The 21,435-nt window shown below is 33.2% G+C and overlaps 2 protein-coding genes across 4 annotated transcripts; both read left to right on the top strand.

Annotated features, from left to right (window-relative positions):
• LOC109361510 (LEAF RUST 10 DISEASE-RESISTANCE LOCUS RECEPTOR-LIKE PROTEIN KINASE-like 1.2) lies at positions 7,070–12,113 on the top strand. Of its 2 annotated transcripts, none has more exons than XM_019606980.1 (5): positions 7,070–8,026; positions 9,169–9,204; positions 9,302–9,568; positions 9,809–10,723; positions 11,888–12,113. In XM_019606980.1, the coding sequence occupies exons 1-5, from the start codon at positions 7,252–7,254 to the stop codon at positions 11,920–11,922; spliced, it is 2,028 nt and encodes a 675-aa protein (XP_019462525.1). In that variant the 5' UTR covers positions 7,070–7,251; the 3' UTR covers positions 11,923–12,113. The 2 variants fall into 2 exon arrangements, with proteins under 2 accessions (XP_019462525.1, XP_019462524.1); XM_019606979.1 differs by having other exon boundaries at positions 9,163–9,204.
• On the top strand, positions 18,052–21,435 carry LOC109363062 (zinc finger protein 4-like). Of its 2 annotated transcripts, XM_019609236.1 has the most exons (4): positions 18,052–18,225; positions 20,067–20,267; positions 20,340–21,153; positions 21,204–21,435. In XM_019609236.1, the coding sequence occupies exons 2-3, from the start codon at positions 20,163–20,165 to the stop codon at positions 20,928–20,930; spliced, it is 696 nt and encodes a 231-aa protein (XP_019464781.1). In that variant the 5' UTR covers positions 18,052–18,225; positions 20,067–20,162; the 3' UTR covers positions 20,931–21,153; positions 21,204–21,435. The 2 variants fall into 2 exon arrangements, with proteins under 2 accessions (XP_019464781.1, XP_019464780.1); XM_019609235.1 differs by having other exon boundaries at positions 20,067–21,153.

Raw genomic sequence — 21,435 nt, 5'->3', positions numbered from 1 at the left:
TCTGAAAAGAAAAGTTTATCCAAAATGTCTTTGGCTGCTTTGTTTGGTAAATTGCAGGAACACGAACTAGAACTTAGTCAACTTGATCAACACGAGGAGCAAGAAAAGAAGAAGAAAAATATTTCTCTAAAAGCAAAAGTTGATAGATATGACTCATCTGGAGATGAATCAGAAAATGATGATACATAATATATAAGTCTCTTCGTAAAGAAATTCAGCAAGTTCCTAAAAAGGAACAAAGGCGCAAAAATAAGTCAAACAAGGAAATTCGGTAAAAGCAATGATGCCTCCACCTGAAGTCAAAATTTTACATGTTTTGAATGTGGCAAACCCGGTCACATGAAGATGGATTGTCCAAACTTGAAAAAGGGTTCCTTCAAAGGAAAGAATGATGTAAAGACTGGACGAAGAGTATACATTGCTTGGGAAGACAATGATACAAGTTCTGCATCCGAAACAGAAAACGAAGAGCAAGCACATCTATCTCATCATTCTGATGATGATGAGGTAAATGACTCTAATATGTTTTCTTCTTCCGAACTTCAATCTGCATTTAATGATTTACATGATGAATATGTGAAGTTGTCAAAAATGTTTCTAAAACAAAAATTTGAAATAGATGCATTTAGAAACAAATCTTCTTCATTCTCTTGCCAAAACTGCGTAACTCTTGAAAATAAAGTATTAACATTAAATCTTGAACTTAATAAATTAAAAAAAAAAGTGGCAAAAGCTTAGAAAAGATTATTAATAATCAAAGACACTCAACAGATCGAAGAGGAATTGGCTATTTAAAAAGCCATGGTTTCAAGAAACCAAGTGTCCAAAAGAAAATAAACTTTCAAAAGGAAAGTTTCCATACATTTGAAAATTTTAGAACATACTTTCATCAACCCATATGTACTTATTCTAAAATTTATGGGCATACACCAAACACATGCATGATTAGAAAATATGGTGTACCCCTAGGAAAATTTAAATGGATCGAGAAAGGTACTAACCATTTAGGATCCAAAGAATATTACCCTGAAACTCAGTGTGGAGAAGACTCAAGCTTATGTAGTGGAAGTTGGAGATGGGCACCATATATAGTGTCAAGGTAAATGTGCCCAACTCAGAATCCTCTTACAACAACTAGAGATAATTCAAGATTTCTATATGTTTTCTCTAAGGGGTGGATGTGGTGCTTGGGTTGGACTGGCTAGCCAGCTTGGGAGAAGTAAAGGCTGACTTTGGGAAGATGAAATTAGCTGTATAGAAGGGGAGCTCAGTCATTACTATATAGGGGGAACTTGCTATGACTAAAGCAAAATTGTCATTGGGAGCTTTTATGCAACTCTTAAGGGAGGAGGGTGAGGGCCTATTGTTGCATTCTGATGATATTAATAGACCTGGAGCAGAGAGGCCAATACCAACAGAATTGGAAGGAGTGTTGCAACAATTTCATCCAGTTTTTCAAGATATTCAGAGTCTACCTCCTACCATATTGCAGGACCATGCCATACACCTCAAGGAAGAGAGCGAAATTTCTCATATCAGACCTTATAGGTGCTCTCACTATCAGAAATCAGATGTAGAAATATTAGTGGATGAGATGTTAGAAGCTGGGGTTATCAGGCCTAGCATTAGCTCATATTCTAGCCCTATAATTCTGGTGAAGAAGAAGGATGGAGGCTAGAGGTTTTGTGTAGACTATAGAACTCTCAATAAGGTAACCATCCCTAACAAATTCCCTATTCTCCTAATTGAAGAATTATTAGATGAATTGAGTGGAGCTAGGGTCTTTTCTAAGTTGGATTTGAAGTCTGAATATCACCGGATTAGAATGAAGCCAGAAGATGTGGAGAAAACAGCCTTTAGGACTCCTGAGGGACACTATGAGTTCTTAGTTATGCCCTTTGGGCTAACTAATGCTCCCTCAACATTCCAGGCCCTCATGAATGCCATCCTAAGGCCATACTTGAGAAAATTCACATTGGTGTACTTTGATGATATTCTAGTGTACAACCCTGATTTGACTTCCCATGGGCACCATTTGGAGGTAGTTCTAGCCTATTTATGAAGAACGCCCTCAAGGCTAATCCAAAAAAATGTTGTTTTGCCCAAAACAGTATTGAATACTTAGGACATGTTATTTCAGCAAGGGGGTATCTGCTGATAGTTCCAAGGTAGAAGATATGAAGACTTGGCCAGTGCCAACTAATATCAAGGGGTTAAGGGGATTCTTAGGACTGACAGGGTATTAGAGGAAGTTTGTAAACAATTGTGGCAGGATTGCTAGGCCCCTCACTAACTTGCTCAGGAAGGAAGCTTTCAATTGGTCAGATGAAGCCAACTTTACCTTTGAGAAGTTGAAGGAGGTTATGACTGAGTTACCTATGCTTGTTGTTCCTGACTTCAACAAGGAATTTGTAATAGAGACTGATGCTTCCAGCAAGGGTTTAGGGGTTGTATTGATGCAAGGGGGGAGACCCTTAGCCTAATGGAGCAAGGGATTATATCCAAAGGCCCAACAAAGATCAATATATGAGAGAGAGTTGATGGCATTGGTGTAGGCTATCCAGAAATTGAGGCATTACCTCATGGGCAGACATTTTGTGATTAGAACTGACCAGAGAAGTTTAAAATTCCTAACAGATCAGAAATTGTTCTCCGATGAACAATTTAAGTGGGCTATGAAATTGATTGGTTTGGACTTTGAAATTCAGTACAAACCAGGAAGTGAGAACTTTGTTGCTGATGCTTTGTCTAGGAGGCTCATGTATACTGCCATCACCATAGTAACTAATGAGGAGGTTGCAGGTTGGGTTGAAGAGTTGCAATTGGACGCTAAGTGGAGGTAGTGATGCAGGATCTTGTAGTATCTTCTACTAGCCACCAAGGGTTTGAATTGAAGAAAGGGGTTCTATACTACCAAAACAAATTGGTCTTGTCAAGGAATTCCAACAAAATTCCCCTTATTCTCTCTGAATGCCATGAGACCCCTACAGGGGGACATTCTGGTTATCTAAGAACTTACAAGAGGGTTGCAAGCTTTTTATTCTGGGAGGGGATGAGAACAGATATCAAGACCTTCGTACAAGAATGTGATATCTGCTAGAGGAATAAATATTCCACCTTGGCACTTGCAGGGTTATTGCAACCTCTACCCATTCCTCAACAGGTATGGATGGATCTCTCAATGGACTTTATAGGAGGCCTTCCTAGAACCAGAGGTAAGGATACTATCTTTATAGTGGTAGATAGGCTTACTAAGTATGCTCACTTCTTTGCATTAGGGCACCATTATTCAGCCAAAGATGTAGTTGATATGTTTTTAAAGGGAGTGGTTAAACTACATGGATTTCCTACCTCCATAGTTTCAGATAGGGATCCTCTGTTTCTGAGCCATTTCTAGAAGGAGTTGTTTAAATTGGCTGGCACTCAATTGAAGATGAGCACTTCATACCATCCTCAAACAGATGGGCAGACTGAGATGACTAACAGGTGCCTAGAGACTTACTTAAGGTGTTATGTGGGTCCTAAGCCTGAGCAGTGGGTGGATTGGTTGTACTGGACAGAATTTTGGTTCAATTCCAACTACAACAATTTAGCTGGAATGACTTCATTCAAAGCATTGTATGGGAGGGAGCCCCCTGTGTTGATAAAAGCAGGAACAATACCCTCCAGAGTAGAGGAAGTCAATAAGATGTTTAAGAAAAGGGATGAGATACTAGAAGAACTGAAAACTAACTTGGCTAAGGCACATAATTTGATGAGGCAAGTAGCTAACAAGCATAGAAGAACAGTGGAGTTTGAGGTAGGAGATTGGGTGTTCCTCAAATTGCAACTTTATAAGTTGAAATCCTTTGCTACTAGGCCTTATGTCAAACTGGCTCCCAAGTATTATGGACCTTATCTGATACTTCAGAGAGTAAGGGAGGTGGCTTATCAGTTGGATCTACCTGCTGGAACTAAAGTTCATCCAGTTTTTCATATTTCTCTACTGAAAGGGGCTCTTAAACCTCATCAGCAGCCTCAACTCTTGCCACCTATGTTGAATGAGGAGATGGTGTTAGAGGTGAGTCCATAGGACATCTTATAGACAGAATGAGCAAGGGGATAGAGGTCTTGACAAAATGGCAGAATCTCCCTGAGCATGATAGCATATGGGAGCCAGTTACCACTCTACAGGAGACTTTTCCTCAATTCCAACTTGTGGACAAGTTAAAAAGTTTAGGGGAGGGTATTGATAAGGCTAAGGGCAAACCTGAAATTAAACATGTGTATAAAAGGGGCAAGAGGAAGGTTTGGTTATTAAATAACCAACTTTTCCTCCTCACCCTTGGTAGTTAGTAGTTAGATACCTATAAATAAAAGGTGAGACTAAAAGGGTTAGGCAGTTAAGAAATAGTGGAAAACTAATTGTGGAATCAGTTAAGGAAGGATCGAGGGATTCTTTTCGGTGTATCTTTACACTTCCCTATTATAAATTTCTTACAAATTGATACTAGTGCTTATAGTGCCAGTTTATTCTCGATGCAAACGAGGGCTATAACTCTGAGGAAGCCGTGGAAGTTCTCGATAAATTACATGGTTAAAATCTACTTAGTTACAGTTTCATACAAGAAAATGTATACATGGACCAATATACTTGGCCAACTTTATTATAGTACTTCCGCTAGGCACTTACATTTGTTTTCTATTACAGAAATTGGGGTGACTCCTATTCTATTTACGTAATTAACATTAAGCTTGCTAAAGTTGGGGTTTTAGGTGCCTTGAATATCATTGAAAAGGCCAAAACAGCAGGATTATATTTCATGATTGGTGGTATGGTTGAGACAAGGCTGGCTATGGCTTTTGCTGCTGCTGGGCTTGGTTGTTTTAAGTTAGTGCCATTAAATTTTACAAGTTTTATTAGTTATATATTATAGCTTAACAATGTTTTCCTTCTGTTATGTTCACCTTATATTTTACTAATGAATTTAAATATTGCAAATTTGCAAACTCTTCTTCAGGTTCATTGACCTAGATACACCACTTCTGCTATCAGATGATCCAGTTCTTGAAGGCTATGAAGGTATACTCTGCATAATTTCCAAAACTTGCTCCTAAGTTTTTGGTTTTCATGTGAAGAGTAAATAAATTGATGTATTTTAGCTATCTGATGTGATGACACAAAAGTAATTCTTTGAACAGTTTCAGGTGCCACTTATAAGTTCACAAATACTAGGGGACATGGTGGATTCCTTCATTGGGACAATGAGGACAGGATGACATTTGCATTTGCATTTTACATTTGCAAATTAGAATCATGGTTTATTCCATAGTTATATAATTCTCTCAGTTATCCTACATACCGTGTACCACGTATCGGATTCATCATAGGAAGGTCGCATAAAAGTAATGTTAAAAGTGACGAACTATGTATCCAAATGAACCATGTACTAGTACTACGTACCAGATAACTATGGTTTATTCTATAACACCATACTACTGCTTTGCATCATGTACACATTTCTCTAATGTCAGTGGCAGCATTAGTAAAAGAAGTTGTTAGCATATGGCAACTCTACTTTGAGTAAGCTAGCTAAATTGTTTGCTTTCTCATTCACTTTATTTCTTCCTCCCTCCCCATTTGTAAGTTCTTTCATGAACTTCCACCAAATTATCAAAGGTTTAACATGGTGGAAAAAATGTCATGCTCTTAAAGAGAGGACTAAAGTTTGGAGTTTGGTGTAAAAACTTGTTGAGAGGGTCATGTTAATAAGGGAATGAATCCATAACACATGACAAGAATATCCACATCAAAAGAAATTTCATGAATTTTGATTAGATTCTCTTTTGTCAAAATTTCACCTAGTAAAGTCATGTAAAGAGAGTTAACAGAAAAAACTAATACATAATCACACACATATGTAGAGAGCACCATTATTTAAAGTTTTTATGTCTATCTCAAACTTGAGTTTAGGCCATGTTTTTGCACATTTTTTAAGTTAGTGGCAAAAATGGCACATTGAGTAATGTTGAAGGGGTATTTGTGTACTTTCCTCTAATATATTATACAACAATAGGTTGACTAAAGACTAATCATGCAACAAAGGAAAAAGGGAAAGGAAGGCAAAATAATTTGGGATTCTAAACTGGTCAAATAATTGCACATCCTAAAACGGTGCTGCCATCAATAATTTGAAGAACATGTAGAGAATATTCATATTCAATTTTGGTAGGATGAATTTGTACTTTACTATAATATACCCTTGATTTGTACTTTGGTAGGATGAATTGATTAGTCCTTAGTTAAACTCTTTCTGCTTCCTAGTTACTTATGGAAACCATTCATCTCTTCTTCCAGAATTAAAAATGACTAACAAATTTGAATTTTATCAAACTAATAGTCTAATACATTTTGTTGGTCAAGACTCAAGACTGTTCTTTTTAGCCATCATATTTTAATTTTTACAAAATGATTCATTTTATTATATTTGGAACATATTCAAAATGTGATAGTATAACTAGAACATTAGCTCCTGACTTCGAATTGTAGTTAGGTAAAGTATGTCTCGATTTTGGATGACAGTTAGGTAAAATTTATCTCAAATTAGAATGGTAAAAAGATTTGATTCATTATATGAGACTCTCACCTAGTAAGGTCCGGGAGGGTGAATATACACAATCTTATTCACAAGTAGATACGCTGTTTTTAAAGTTTTCAAATTAGGATAATTATTAGGTTAAGTTCATCTGAAATTACATTTTATACTAGATGAACCACTATTAGTTCATAAATTTATTAAATGGATTGAACAGGCAAACAAACTTCAAAAATAATAATTAACGGTAGGCAAATTCATAAGCCATGTTGCATTTTCCTTAAATATGATAAGTCAAACATATGACACAAGTATTTAGATAAACATCATATGAAAACACATGTTCTGTTACTCATCTTGCAGAAGTTAAGGTCAAGGTTCACATACAACTTTGAAATGCATATTTTGGTAGAATACAATACAGATACACATATATAAAATGTAAAATCAACTTATTCAATATAAAATAAACCTAAGGTTTTGAACAAGCAAGGAACACATAACATAGATCAGGAACATGGCTCAGCCTAATTTGAAAAATCTTATGTCAAATGACAGGGAATAATACTATAGATTATAGAAAGAAAAGTCAACTATAATTAACAAATCCTAGACAGAAGAAAGGATCAACTTATCCTTCTTTCATTATCATTTTCTTCTTCTTTACCATAATTCTATGGCCTTACACATGGATGAACTTGATCATATCCCTTTATTCTTTACATCAATTATCTCTATCTCTTTCTTCTTGATCACTTTGCCAACTTCAATTTCCCAAGAAGTTGACAAACACATAGATTGTGCAAGTTCATATAGCTGTGGAGAATTATACAACATGTACTACCCTTTCTGGGGACAGAATAGACCAAGTTATTGTGGCAGCAACAAACAATTTGAGCTCAAGTGTGAGGGTCAACAAAACACTTCCATACAAACTGATTCACAAAATTTCCGAGTCTTACGTATCGATCCAACATCTTACACCATGACATTGATCAGAGAACACCTTGCCTATGATCAATGTGACTCTTCAAGATTAACCAACAATTCTTTGAGTACAAGTTTCTTCCATTACATGCCAAATGTTAGGAACATTACAATCTTCTATGATTGTCCTAACAACAGTTTGTCATATGGAAACTCTTCTTTTCCTTGTAAGGGCGAAGCGAAGAAGCGCGCTTTCTACGTGGATCGTTCTAGTACTACGGATGTTCAGAACTGCAGCCAAGGATTTAGTGTTGATGTGCAAGTGACACAGGAAATAGGGGATGAAGGTGGAATTGAAGGGCTTAATAAAGCATTGAGTTATGGATTTGTTGTGAATTATACTGCAGATTATCCAAAATGCATTGGATGCCTTAGAAGTGATGGAACTTGTGGCTCTAATGATACCTCTCAGTTTACCTGCTATTGTTCCAATGGAACTCAAGCTTTGGATTGTTCTCAAAAAAGTATGCTTTCTTTCCCTTATTTTCTCTTCATATACACAATTTTTTGGGTAAATTATATACTCATAAGTGCTTGATCATTCTGGAAATAGACTATGATACCAGGTAATTTTATCTGTTTATGAGAGGTTTAAATCATATAGTCATTACTTTAGGATAGCTGATCAAAGATCTATGTTTTGTCACTTTTAATTTAATTTGTAACACATAAATCTTTTGAACACTTTTGTCAATTTAATAAAGATTAACACTTTTTACAAAATAAAAAGTTCAAGTATGAAAAGTGAAAACCAATTTAACTTTGGAGTAATTAGATGCATTCCTATCTATATTTTATGAAATTCGGTTGCAAGAATTTAAGATGAAGCATCTTGCCAGATGATTTCAATGGCCATTACAGAAAATCTATAGAACTAAGATCACTTCTTCAACTCAACAAAACAAAGGATATGTATTATTGAGAAAATTTTGTTGGCAGCAGCTATGATTACAGGAACCCTCTATTGGATACTGAAATCTTCAAAAGTGTTGACTTTTATTAAAGTTGATCTGGATTTGATTACTCTTGCTGGTCAAATTCACACTTGGGAGTTCCTTATCCTGGTTATGATTGAGGCTTCCCAGTAATTATCTCATGTTTAGGATTTATGAAGGATTTATAAAGGCTTTAAAGAGATTTTTACACTAGATGTGTTAAATATATAAAATCATTTGTGTCTTCCCCTAACTTTAAACTTTTGATAGAGTTGATTTTGGACAATAGTTCCATGTTTATTTTTTGTATGACACTTATAAGAATCATGTTGGTACTTACAAATATTACCTGATAGTTCAAAATTGGTGATGTTTTGTTGATAATTACTCCAATATCTGTATCATGCTTGTATCCGATACATATACTTGTATGATACTTCTGTATTTTTTACATATTCTTATATTTTTCATTTTCTAATACAACTTTTGATGCATTAAGGCATTAAGCCATAAGGTCTTATTTATTCATGAAGGCTTTGGTGAAAGCTATATTGATATAAATGTTTGTGTTTGTCAAATTCGAGTAGAATATGTTAATTGGAATAAAATTTCAGCTAGATTGCCTTAACAATGCTCTAACTCAACTTTGCCTTCACTGTTAACAGTTTCAGGCAATCATGTGAATTGGAAAAGGAATGTTGCTATAGGTAATATCCCAAATTTTCATTGATAAATTATTTGCATTATGTAGAATCTATTTCACTAATGCATCACATTAATTGAAAATTCTACCATTTTTCTTAGCTGCTAGTGCTGCTGTAGCCAGTGCAGCTACATTGAGCATTGCCTTTTATGTCTACATTCAGCGAAAGAAGAAGAAATTTCAAGCAGTATCATCTATGTCATCTCAGACTCAGATCATGTCTTGTAGTCCTTCTTTAGAAGACCATGAGAAGGAAGGTAAACGCTTCGGACTCCGGTGCTTCACCTTTAGTGAACTTGAAGAAGCCACAGACAACTTTGATAAAGCCAGACACATAGGAGATGGAGCCTTTGGCACAGTATATTTAGGTAAAAGCCAACAACCTTTGTTACACCACTGTTATTTGTACATCTATTTTAGACAGCCTTGTTATTTATAACATGTCCTATTTGTACTTTACCTTATAAAAATCAAAGTTATCCCGAAATAGTCGGAAATAAATGTTGAAGATTTTTTTTTTGCTATCTAGATTCTCTATAACTATTAGTATTTGTGTAATTTCAATAAGTACTGACCAAGGTTCCTACCTTGTGATATTTCTTGGCTAGGCAAACTTAAAGATGGCCGTTTCGTAGCAGTGAAAAGGATGAACGATAACAATTACAGGGGAGTTGAGCAATTCGATAATGAAGTTGAGATCATAACCGGCTTACGCCACCCAAATCTTGTGTCCATATATGGATATTGCACTTCTAGCCGCAGCCACGAACTTGTCCTTGTGTATGAATATGTTCCTAATGGAACTGTTGCTGATAATCTTTATGGTAAAAAAGCAAAGCCTGGTGCACTACCCTGGAATATTAGAATGAACATTGCCATAGAGAGTGCTGATGCATTGGCATACCTTCATGCTTCCGACATCATCCATAGAGATGTGAAAACACACAACATTCTCCTTGATGATCATTTTCGTGTCAAAGTAGCCGATTTTGGACTTTCGCGTCTAATTCCAAACAATTTCACTCACATTTCAACTGCTCCACAAGGGACACCTGGTTATGTCGATCCAGAATACCATGAGTACTATCACCTCACTGATAAGAGTGATGTCTATAGCTTCGGAGTTGTACTAATTGAGCTAATATCATCATTGCCTGCTGTTGATATCACAAGGCGAAGGCATGAAATCAATTTGTCTACCATGGCCATTAACAAGATTAGAAATACCGCATTACATGAGCTCGTGGACACAACACTTGGATTTGAGTCAGATTCCAAGGTGAGGAAAATGATCAATGCTGTGGCCGAGTTAGCATTTCAGTGCTTGCAGAGTTCTAAAGATGTAAGACCTTCCATGCTAGAAGTTCTGGATAGGCTTAAGGACATACAGAATGATGGGAAATATAAAAGCAAACCCGAAGTGTTGGATATATCAGAAGATGATGCTACTTTGCTGAAGAATGAACCACCACCAACATCACCAGATTTTAATGTAGTAAGCACAAATATACCATCAAATAGTGATAATAAGTGACACTCTTTTCTCATTTCAACACTCCATTTTTTATAGTAGAGTCAGGAACATGAGTTATGTCACATGCTAATACTTGTAAAATTGAGGAGTACATAGAATGGTAAAGCTGCCTTGGTATGTAAGCTCACTTTTCAATAAATTTTTGTATTACTAATTATTTCTTACCTTATGCAGGTTCATACTAACATTAGCAGCACATAATTGAATTCAAATGTAGCACAAAATCTAAATAATTATGGTTAAGAAAGTCATTTATTAGTTAACCAAGACATATTTTGACATCATAAGGGACCACAAACAATTGGTCTACTTTCTTTTTAATGGAATTCATTGGATGAATAAGAAATGTAGAGGATGATATTATTGAATGAATTGAATAGTTACAAGAGCATAAGGTTTACAAGAATATATAGCCTTGATTGCTTGTGAAACAAGCAACATAACAAACTTACCTAATTTGAAACTAAACAATTAACTCATTTAACACATGCTGAAAATTAAGGAATAACTCTACTACTAAAACTAATCCCAAATAAAAGGACAAAACAATAGAAATGATGCACAAACTTGGCTAAGCTAGGTGCGCTAAGGATGTGGGTTGTTGCGCCAAGAAGCATGCTAATGTGCCAAGGATGGTGCGCCAATGATGCGTACTGATGTGCCAAGGATCGTGCACCAATGATGCGTGCTAATGCGCCAAGGGTGGTGCGCTAATAATGTGTGCTGATACGCCATGCGCCAATAATGTGTGTGATGGATGGATCATGCGCCAGGAGTGTCTCGGTCAAGTATTGACTTCTCGGTCAGGAATCCTCGGTCAAGTGCTCTAGTTGACTCGGTCACGATGCACCAGAAATCCTTGGTCATGGTCTTGAAACTGACTCGGTCAGAATACACCTTTTGCAATGCAAAATACTCATCATGTCTGATAAGACATGTGCATGAATAAAACATGGAATATGTATTTAATACTTTTTTTTCCATTTGGTAATAGAAAGTATATATGGCATACATATTAAACTCTAACACTAGACCTTGTAGAACCGTTTGCTATACATTTCATTTTCTTCTTCTTTAGATACACCTAGATTCTTTCCCATCTCAAGATTCTCTTTCTTCCTCCATCTAATCATTTTATAGTCTTAGAACATAGATAAATTCAACATAAGTGTAACACAGAACTTATGATCATACCTGTGATAAATTAAAAAATAAGTTGTCATTAAATTTAGTTATAGATTTTTTCTCATAGTACTTTTGGAGTGTTGTAGAATTTCTCCCCTGTAAGAGTACACCTTAACCATCTTGTTCATGAAAATTAGTCAATGCAGCCAACATTTTCTCTTCAAACTTGGACTCCCCTCTATTCTTATGCAGCACCAGCAAAAAAAACACAATAAATACACTTCCTAATACAAAGTTTAGGTGAATTTGGTTCCGAGTGATCACTAACGTCAAGACAAACCTCACGACTCTATCGACATTTGCACATCAACAAGTTTTTGTGAGGCAAGAACTAAATATTTTTCGATTGGACCAACCTTGTTGGTGAAATCTAAATATCGATGATCTATGTTCCTTAGTCTCACATTAATTAGGTACATTGGCAAAGTACCTCTTATAATCATTTAGCTGATTCTCCTTCCTTCAGCTAATTTCTTTGTTGAGTTGTATCAATTTCTTCTCAATTCCTTAGCAATTGTGGAAGCAACTAACAAGTTACACTTTACTTTGTACCATAGTGTGAAGGCTTTTAACAATGTATAAGCTTGTAGCATAAAAGCTCTATCTCTAATTATAAAATGTTAAAACTATCTTTTCAATTATCCATCTCCCTTTGTAATCTTCTTTGTGTTTCATCACTTTTATGTAATAATTTCATTTCTTCACAAAGCTGATTGATCTCTTTTATTTGTTCTGTTCTTCTTTTCCTTGCTCCACCATCTTACTCTGCCCACCTAACAAAATCTTCAAAGAAATGATTTGATTCTTCAGAAATAATACATCTAATAAGTTAAAAGTGAAAAAATGTATATGCAAGATCATGAAAGAGTTTTTTATACTGTTATTACATCATGTACTATTGATTTTTAATAATTGTTATTGACTCTTAAATATAAGTAACACAAATAAATAGTACATAATATACCAATAAGGTGTTGGTCTAGTGGTATAAGGCGATTCCTCATAACATCACTTGTTGGTTGGGGCAGCTATGAACCCAAAAAGGATTAGTTTCGTACCCTAAAAAGTGATGAGATATTTTGGTAGTACCAAAAAATAGTATATAATGTATTAATTGTGTATAAATTTTTACACTAACAGATAAATAGTTAATTTTTATTATAGAATATTTTAAAGTAAATTGAAGGTATTCACTTTATAAGTTGCATATTATACTCCACTTGATGTAACAGTCTTGAGCATCATTACATGTTAAAATTTCCATAATAATAGAAGATATAATATAATATCGCCACTTTTTTTTGGTGTTGAATAAACGATTATTGAGAAAAAGGACTAAAATATGAAGAATGCTATAGCCATAGGATTCTATTGTAGAAAAGAAACATTTAATTTGTTGAAATCATTGCATATCATGATTATTACTATGATTGTCATCATCAATGAAGCCACTGAGTGGATGATATAATAATGGTGGAGAAATAAAGTTGAAAGCAATCTAGAGCAATTTATACATCCACTAACTTTCCATTAGAAGTAGCCAAAAGAACATGAATCATATAAAAATATAGCTAAAATTTATGATAAGAAAAATTATTAAAGCTATAATAGTAGATGTAAAGAGACAAGTAATGTGGTTGCTTTACTTTTAAGATCTTCAAGAGATTTAATATGGCACAACAGATATTAATTGGCCAGTTTCTCTTACCCATGCCAAAAAAATAGGTGTCATGTTTTTATTTTATCTAAAGTTGTAAACCGAAAGAGATATTATATAGTTTGGGGATGTTGTATGTTACATTAATTTGTCTGCTGATATGAGAACAAAGCTAACGCAATGACACTCCAACAGGGAATGGAGGGACATACTATGATTTGGCCTTGAGGTTATGGTAGCCATGTCATTTACTCCTTCCCTGTTTTTTTAATATTTGTCTCAGTAAAAAAATTATGTGATCATTATGTTATTCATTTATTTAAAATTAAATTATAATATTTATGTATTTTTAGTATAAAAATTTATAAATAGTTAATATATTATTAATCATTTATTTGTTTTATTTCTTTAAGAATTAATGATAATTAAATATGTTATACTTAGTCAATCTAGATGTAGTTGTATTGTTCTACTATAAGATAGTTGCGCCGACAACTAAACATTCCACACAAATGAGTATATGGCACATTGTACTATAGAATAATAAGCAACCATAATAAAATAGGTCATCATCAATATTCAATAAGGATTCTCATAAATATTTCAAAATAACTAAAATCAGCTCTCTTTTTTACTAGGGTCCCACTTAATTATAGTTATTGTGTTTCTTTTTTAATATTTATTTTTTCATGTTAACATTTTTCATCTGAAGTTAAAGACGAATAAAAGCAACACCAACTCAAAATGGAGAGATTAAATGCTTAAAAAATATATGAACTAAAATTAGGAAGACTAATGAGTGTAGGGACTAAAAATATATTTAATTCTAAAAATAAAAACTCACTTGTAGAATGTTTTGAAGACTCGTGTTGAATATTATTCAAATTATCTTATTTCTTTTTATTATGTTAGAATAATGGTTCTTTTTATTCTTTTAAGTAGTGTTATTAAATTTGGACTGATCAATAATTTGGTCAGGATATTAAGTCAATGAATTACTGGTTGGACTAGTGAGTTAATGATTGAATTGATTGAGTCGATTTACACAAAACAAATCTAAAAAATCGTAATATTAAATAAATATTATTTAATAATTATATATTCCAAATATAAAAATATTACCATATCTAATTAAATAACCAACAAAAAATATTTCACTACTATGAAATGTCACAAATAAGTTGAAAACATTATCAAACAACATATGTATTATGCATATAAAAATAAGTTAAAAGTATATGATTTTTTTCCATCTCAAAATGACATTGTTTTAGTTTTTTTTTATTGACTCGGTTGGTCCAACCATCCGAGTTACCAATTTTAGGCTTAAATTGATTGAGTTGAATCGAGTCAATCTAATTTTGATATAAACCTGGTTAGATGAGAGGCCTGGACTGACTAGATGTTTAGTTCACAGTTGAAGCAGTTGGATCAGTCAATTCGAACCGAGTTTAATAACACTACTTTTAAGATTGATGATTAAGATTGCACACATAGATTAAGAAATGTGTACCCCAAAAATAGAGTGTACCAAAAACATAGATTAAGAAATGATTAAATTGTGTAATTAATTTCTTATGTTTTGAGTAAAACACTCTCATAATTAAGAGAGAAATATGAGGTGACAAAAAAATATAATAAATCAATGTAGTTAGAATTTAATGTATAGTTAAGTCTTAAGTTTCTAAAACATTAAGATATTTGAAATAAAGTGGAAATGTCAGCACATTAACATAAGGTAAAGGGAGTAGCAACTTGTGGAATTGATTTTAAAATAGCAACATTTAATTACTGGTGATGTATTTGTTCTTAATAGAATAAAAATATTTTTACTTTATTCTTTATTGTATCATTCTTATTTTCTGTTTTTTGTTCTTAAATAATAACAATTATTGGTTGTTCTTAGCCAAAAGAAAGTAATGAGAGATAGATGTTATAGAAAAAATGTAGATATTGTATGACTCAAATAAGAATAAGAATGATATTTGCTATTGTGAGGAAAAAATATAGGTTGTTCTTATTTTATAGAAAGTTATAATAAATTATAAAATAATGTATGTGACCTAAATAATAATAAAAATTTTATTTGGTGCTGGAGATACTTTTAGAACAATGTTAACAATTTTTAATTATATATTTCTTTTATATGATATGTCTTAGAACCAATACAATTACCCAAACCAATCCAATGAAGAGTGGGTAAGTTTGGGTTCTTAAGAACAAAATGATATGTATCTACCCAACCTTGTATTCAACCAATATTTCTGACCCGATTCTAATTTTCGATGAATAATTACCCAAAGCATGTTGCAATGTTAGGATATCCTACCCTCCTAAATTTCACATAACCAAACCACCATTCCAAACTAGATGACCTTAGTGTAGACTATACTAGATATATTTAGATTAATAAAGAATAATTTTATCTAATATTTAATTAATTTTATTTTATTTGAGTTTTTTAGTATTATTATAGGTAAGAAATTAATTTTTTTACGTAAATGAGTGTTCCTTTCAACAATTGTTACTGTCAGGAATAGAACATTTAATTTTTTGATTTTTCTGAGATTTAGTTGGGATTTATATTACAAGTTTTATTTGAATTTATCTCTAATTTAAGTTTATTATATTAATTATTGTTTAAATTTATCATCTTATTATTTATAATAAGTTTTGCTTATTTAATAAATTGTTTGACTAATTGATATGAATTTCACCTATTCAAAACATGTACAAACTGCACCACCCTGAAACGTTAAGCTTGGGTGGCTTCTTTCTTCTTCTCCCACTTTTGTCCTCACGTGTCTTAATCATGGGTTTTTCATTTTTCTATATACTATGCCACAGTTTGGGACCATATGAAACTACTCACGTGTCTTCTTTGTTCCAATTTGGACGCGTTGTTACCATTTTGACATGTCTCTAACTTGGTTGTAAAACAATTTCTTCCCAAATTAACTTTTCTTCATACAAGTTTCCAAACAATAATGGTTACTAAAATGTTTTGAATATATTGTGACTAAACTCATACACATGTATAATAATTGAACATAGATACTATAAAGATTTATATATAATTGGTCGTCATTTATCATTTGTATCTTTTTGAAAAGTTGATGATTGAAAATGAACTGTGAATGATAGTTGACAATGTATAAAATTCTTATATTGTCGGTTTATACATTTTTTCTCATAATAATATAGGTTATATATAGGAATTTCTTCTAGAAACTTCCCCAAACACCGAACAGAATGATACAGCTGAAAGAGTAAGGATAGATGTTTCTAAGTTTTCACCTACTCTTGTCACTGCATTTTCCTAAAAAAGCTCGGTCATAAGTTTTGAGAGTTATCATTATTTGAAGGAAAGATTTGTTGCCTCGTTTTTATAGGAAAATGATTCTCTTACCTCTTATTTTTTTAGTGTAAAAACTATAGGGAAGAGATATAAAAAGAAAAGATATGATCGGTGATAGTGACGTAATATGATAAAAAATGAGGTATAAAAAGAAAAAAGGATAAATTATAAGAGATGGTGGGGTAAAGAAAAAAATGTAAAAATATCAATGCTCCTTTTTATATGTGCGTTATGTCATTTTCATTGAACATTTGCGGTTTACAAAACTAAAAGAAAAGAATGAAAATTTGAAAACAAAAATAGTATTTTGATAATATACCCTTTTCAAAATGCCAAAGTAAAAGGGTGAAAGAAAAAGAAAGACGAGCAATTGGGAAAATATGACAAAGCTAGCTGAGTCAATAAATAAATAGTAAAGAAACATTACCCTTTGTCTAATTTTTGCATGATATACATTTATCATCATCCTATTTTTTGTGCATCCATCCATTAGTTAATAAACATAGATTGTAATATCCATGGTTGTCAATGTAAATATTTATGTATTGTTATATCATTCACCATTTATTTATATTATTTTTTGAAGAGTTGAGTGATGATTAAACATGAATGATGGATAATATAGTGATAAACTACATTATATAAAACTCATGCAACTGTTGCATATTTTTTTCTCATAGGCTTATGTATCAAGCATTATCAACTATTAATGTTTCATACACAATTTGTAGGTAGACATGACCTTATACTATTTAAATAAATCAAGAATTTCTCCTAATAAAACTTGTTTCATACACAACACATTTAACATGAAACAAAACCTTCACATTATATTCAAGAAACCCAACAATCCACGAACTATGTTGGGTTTGGTGCTGAAAATCCTACCTAGTAGTATGCTTCTTCTTGTGTAGTTTGTGGTCCTTGACCACAGAAATATAAAGTGGGCATTGCTTTTCTTGTCTAACATGTTTGTTCTTATTTAATTTCCAACAGACATAAGACACATTCCACATTCACTATCAATAGCCCTTACCACCTAAGCAATAAACAGTGCCAAATAGATAGAAACCTCAAATTGGACAAAAATAGTAGCTCAACTGTACTTATTATCTGACTTTCATTCATCACATATACCTCTCTCATTTCTCTCTAACCTTATCTCCTTTTAGTTTTCAACTCACACTCTTTTATAGTGGTGAATGATAAAAACAGCATACTACTATCTCTTGTTGTTGGATGTTACTCATACTCTTTCAGAGTCACAAACAAGTACTTAGTAATGTTTAAGGTAAGTTCCTTTTTTCATGCATCTAATCACCTAAAGATTATTTTTTTTCTTATGTTTTGTTATGCACTTTCTTCTAATTATTCTTCCATGCATTTTAAGGCAGCTTACATACTCCTCTTTACTTTTCTTCCTTCTGTTGTGATTTGAAGTTTCCTGAAGCTCCATTATAACTTTCTAGTATAAAAACTTTCTTGTTAATATTGAGGATTTTTTTTGTCTTCTTTTGTTTTATATGAATTTTGAAACAGTTTTTGTGATTGTGATATCATCAGTTTCCTAGAAGGATTATGCATACTAGTTTAGTGTTAAAATTTAGATCTGTGTTGTAAGTATCAATGGGAAGCCTTCAATTTGATGTTTACAGCATCTCCTTTTTTATACATAGTTTAGTTATTTTAGAGTAACTCTTAATTATCACTGTTTAACATCTTTCTACTTTGTAACCAATCTAAGTAATAATTATCTTCTTTCATTTAGTGTTTGCAATCTTTTAATTATGTATTAGATACTTTGATTTACATGTTTTGGAGCAGTTTTTAGGTGTTTTTTAGTCCACTGCTAGAAATGCTTTTTGGTATGAGCATACCATATCATTTGATGAGAGATGTAAGACAAGTTACTTCAAACTGCATATAATTTAATTCTATGCTAGCATGGAAGAGTTAAGTTTCTCAAATTTATGGAGATAACTCCCTCTGAGAGTTCTGTTAAACCGAAATATTCCGATAATTTTAGCTGCAATTTTCCCATAATTTTATATGGAGTAGCTCCTAAAAATTTCATGCTTTGTGCCTTTTCATCTCAGTATTGTTAAAACAAAATGTAATCATAGGCCTTCCTTATGAAGTTTAATTTAGTACTTCTTTACTAGTACTCATGAGTCATGACAGTAAAAAGTCATGGTTATTTTGTCATAGATAAGTTTTAGTGAAAAGTGTTGTTGTCCACATTGATTTTCTGTTCAATATCAACCAGGACATGTTAATTGGCATGTAAGAAATCACCAGTAACTGTTTTGTGGCCCTACAACATAAGTGAAATGTAGAGAACAATTAACTAGCAAGAGTGGCAATGCAAAATAGGGTCTGCAGCAATTTATGGTATGATTCTTGAAACCTTTCTGTAAAATAGGGTCTGTGGCACGAAACAATCATATTTCTCTGCAAAATGTTTGTATTGTGATTGCATTCCATCTCTTCATCTTTTACAGAGGCAATGCCTACTTTGATTTATGAAGAACTGGTTAGTAAACAGGAAAGACCCTTTATGCCAATTGTTGATTTTGCTTAAGATTTGAGCTACAATAACTATTTCCGTGAGAAGCACTTGAGTAACATTGTTCATATCATGGCTAGTATGTAAATATCTTCAAGAATTTATGGTTACCATTATCTTATACTAGAGATTTTTTACATATTTAGGACCATTGATTCAGTGACTATAATATTGTTTCATTTTATGCTCATATGACTGATAAACGCAAATGGATCTGTGCAGTTGCTGATACGAAATATTGTTAGTTAGTAGTTACTTGGCATAGTTATATGGTAGTTATTTAGCATTTTCAGTTTATAAATAAGTCTTTTAGGCCAATCAACAATCTAACACTAAGTGAAAGTATTTGATGAAATTCATTTTGGAGTCTTTATCCTTGACTCAAAAGGGAGGTTCTATTATGCATGTGTAAAAATGGTTGGACTGGACATGGTTTCTTGGACTTTATTTTGCATATTACTTCCAAGTTCTTGTTACTAGCAGAAATTTGCATTTTCAATTTTGCACACTGACAACCAGAAGTCCCTACTTTACATAAAAACATAATGTATTTCATCATAATGCAGGTGATGATGAAAACGAGACCAAAGTGAGGAATTTGTTCCATCCATTTTGCCTTCTAGAAAAGAAATTAGCTCTTAGCATATAGATACCAAATAAAAATGATGACTCCAAACTTGAACTTGGAACCTGAAAATAATTCAGAAGATAGCAGCCAAGTAGCTTCTAATATATCCTTGCAAGAAACACCCTATGATCTTAATCTTAAGAAGGAAAGTACCACTAGTTCTTCATGTCTTACAAATCCCACCAAGGCTGAAGCTGATCCAGCTTCTATGAACCTTGATTTGACACTCAACTTTAACTCAAGTGATGGTGAGTTTAAAGGTACAAACGATGCTAGTGGTGAAGTAGAAGCTGAAGCATTAGCATCAGCGTCGGCGACAGCAACTCCTCGAGTTTTCTCTTGTAACTACTGCAGGAGAAAATTCTTTAGCTCACAGGCCTTAGGGGGTCATCAGAATGCACACAAACGGGAGAGGACAATGGCGAAGCGTGCAATGAGAATGGGAATGTTCAGTGAGAGGTATACAAGTTTAGCATCTCTACCACTTCATGGTTCACCTTTTCGGTATCATGGTATTGAAGCTCATTCCGCAATGCACCACAGTCATATGCAAATGCCATCATCACTACTAAGGGCTCCGGATATGAGAGTTGGTGCAAAATTTGAGATGAACCATTTTGGATCACCAATTTTCGTGGAAGATGATGATGTCAGTCTTTTTTGGCCTGGTAGTTTCCGAAGAGTGAACCAAGGAACTAGTGTTAATCTAGGACATGCTCAAACTTATAATACTAGTTTTATCCCAATGGCACCTCCTCCACCACAAACATCTTCATCTCCGGATCTTACTCTGAGGCTTTAAGGTATAAGAAATGGTACATACACAATCCTCATGAACCCCTCACAAAAAATGAAGGTAGTGTTTGGTGTGCATATAGAAGAGATAGAACATGACAATGTTTTGTTCTATTCTCTTTGGCTCCACCTTTTAGTGTAACCATAATACTCTATCCTTTAGCATTTTACCATGTTATGCTATATTTACAGAATACACTAAACACGATAAAATTAAGGTGTTCCGTTATGTTCTTTTTAACATGTCTGCCAAACGCTACCTAATCGAGTGATCGATAAGTGATTCACCGGTTGTTTTACTCCCATCCAAAATTTCTCAACTGCTCATTTATTGATTTGGTAAGTGTTAATAAGGGTTTTGCTTGTGTATGTATCATTTCTCTTAAGATTTTTCATCAATGATTTCATTATCTTTAGATATGAAATTATCACTAGTCCCTGCATTGTACAGTGAGATGTGTACTTCCATTGAAGATTTTAGCTTATTTGGATTTCTCATTAGTAATTGTTTC

This window comes from Lupinus angustifolius, chromosome LG12, assembly GCF_001865875.1.
Source record: "Lupinus angustifolius cultivar Tanjil chromosome LG12, LupAngTanjil_v1.0, whole genome shotgun sequence".
Lineage (NCBI taxonomy): Eukaryota > Viridiplantae > Streptophyta > Magnoliopsida > Fabales > Fabaceae > Lupinus > Lupinus angustifolius.
This window is presented reverse-complemented; position numbering and strand designations above follow the sequence as displayed.

Coding starts and splice junctions, on each gene's coding strand:
- LOC109361510 (XM_019606979.1), top strand. CDS start 7,252: ATGGCCTTACACATGGATGAACTTGATCATATCCCTTTATTCTTTACA. Junction 8,027..9,162: donor TTTGGATTGTTCTCAAAAAA/GTATGCTTTCTT, acceptor CACTGTTAACAG/TTTCAGGCAATCATGTGAAT. Junction 10,724..11,887: donor AAATATACCATCAAATAGTG/ATAATAAGTGAC, acceptor CTTAGAACATAG/ATAAATTCAACATAAGTGTA.
- LOC109363062 (XM_019609235.1), top strand. CDS start 20,163: ATGATGACTCCAAACTTGAACTTGGAACCTGAAAATAATTCAGAAGAT.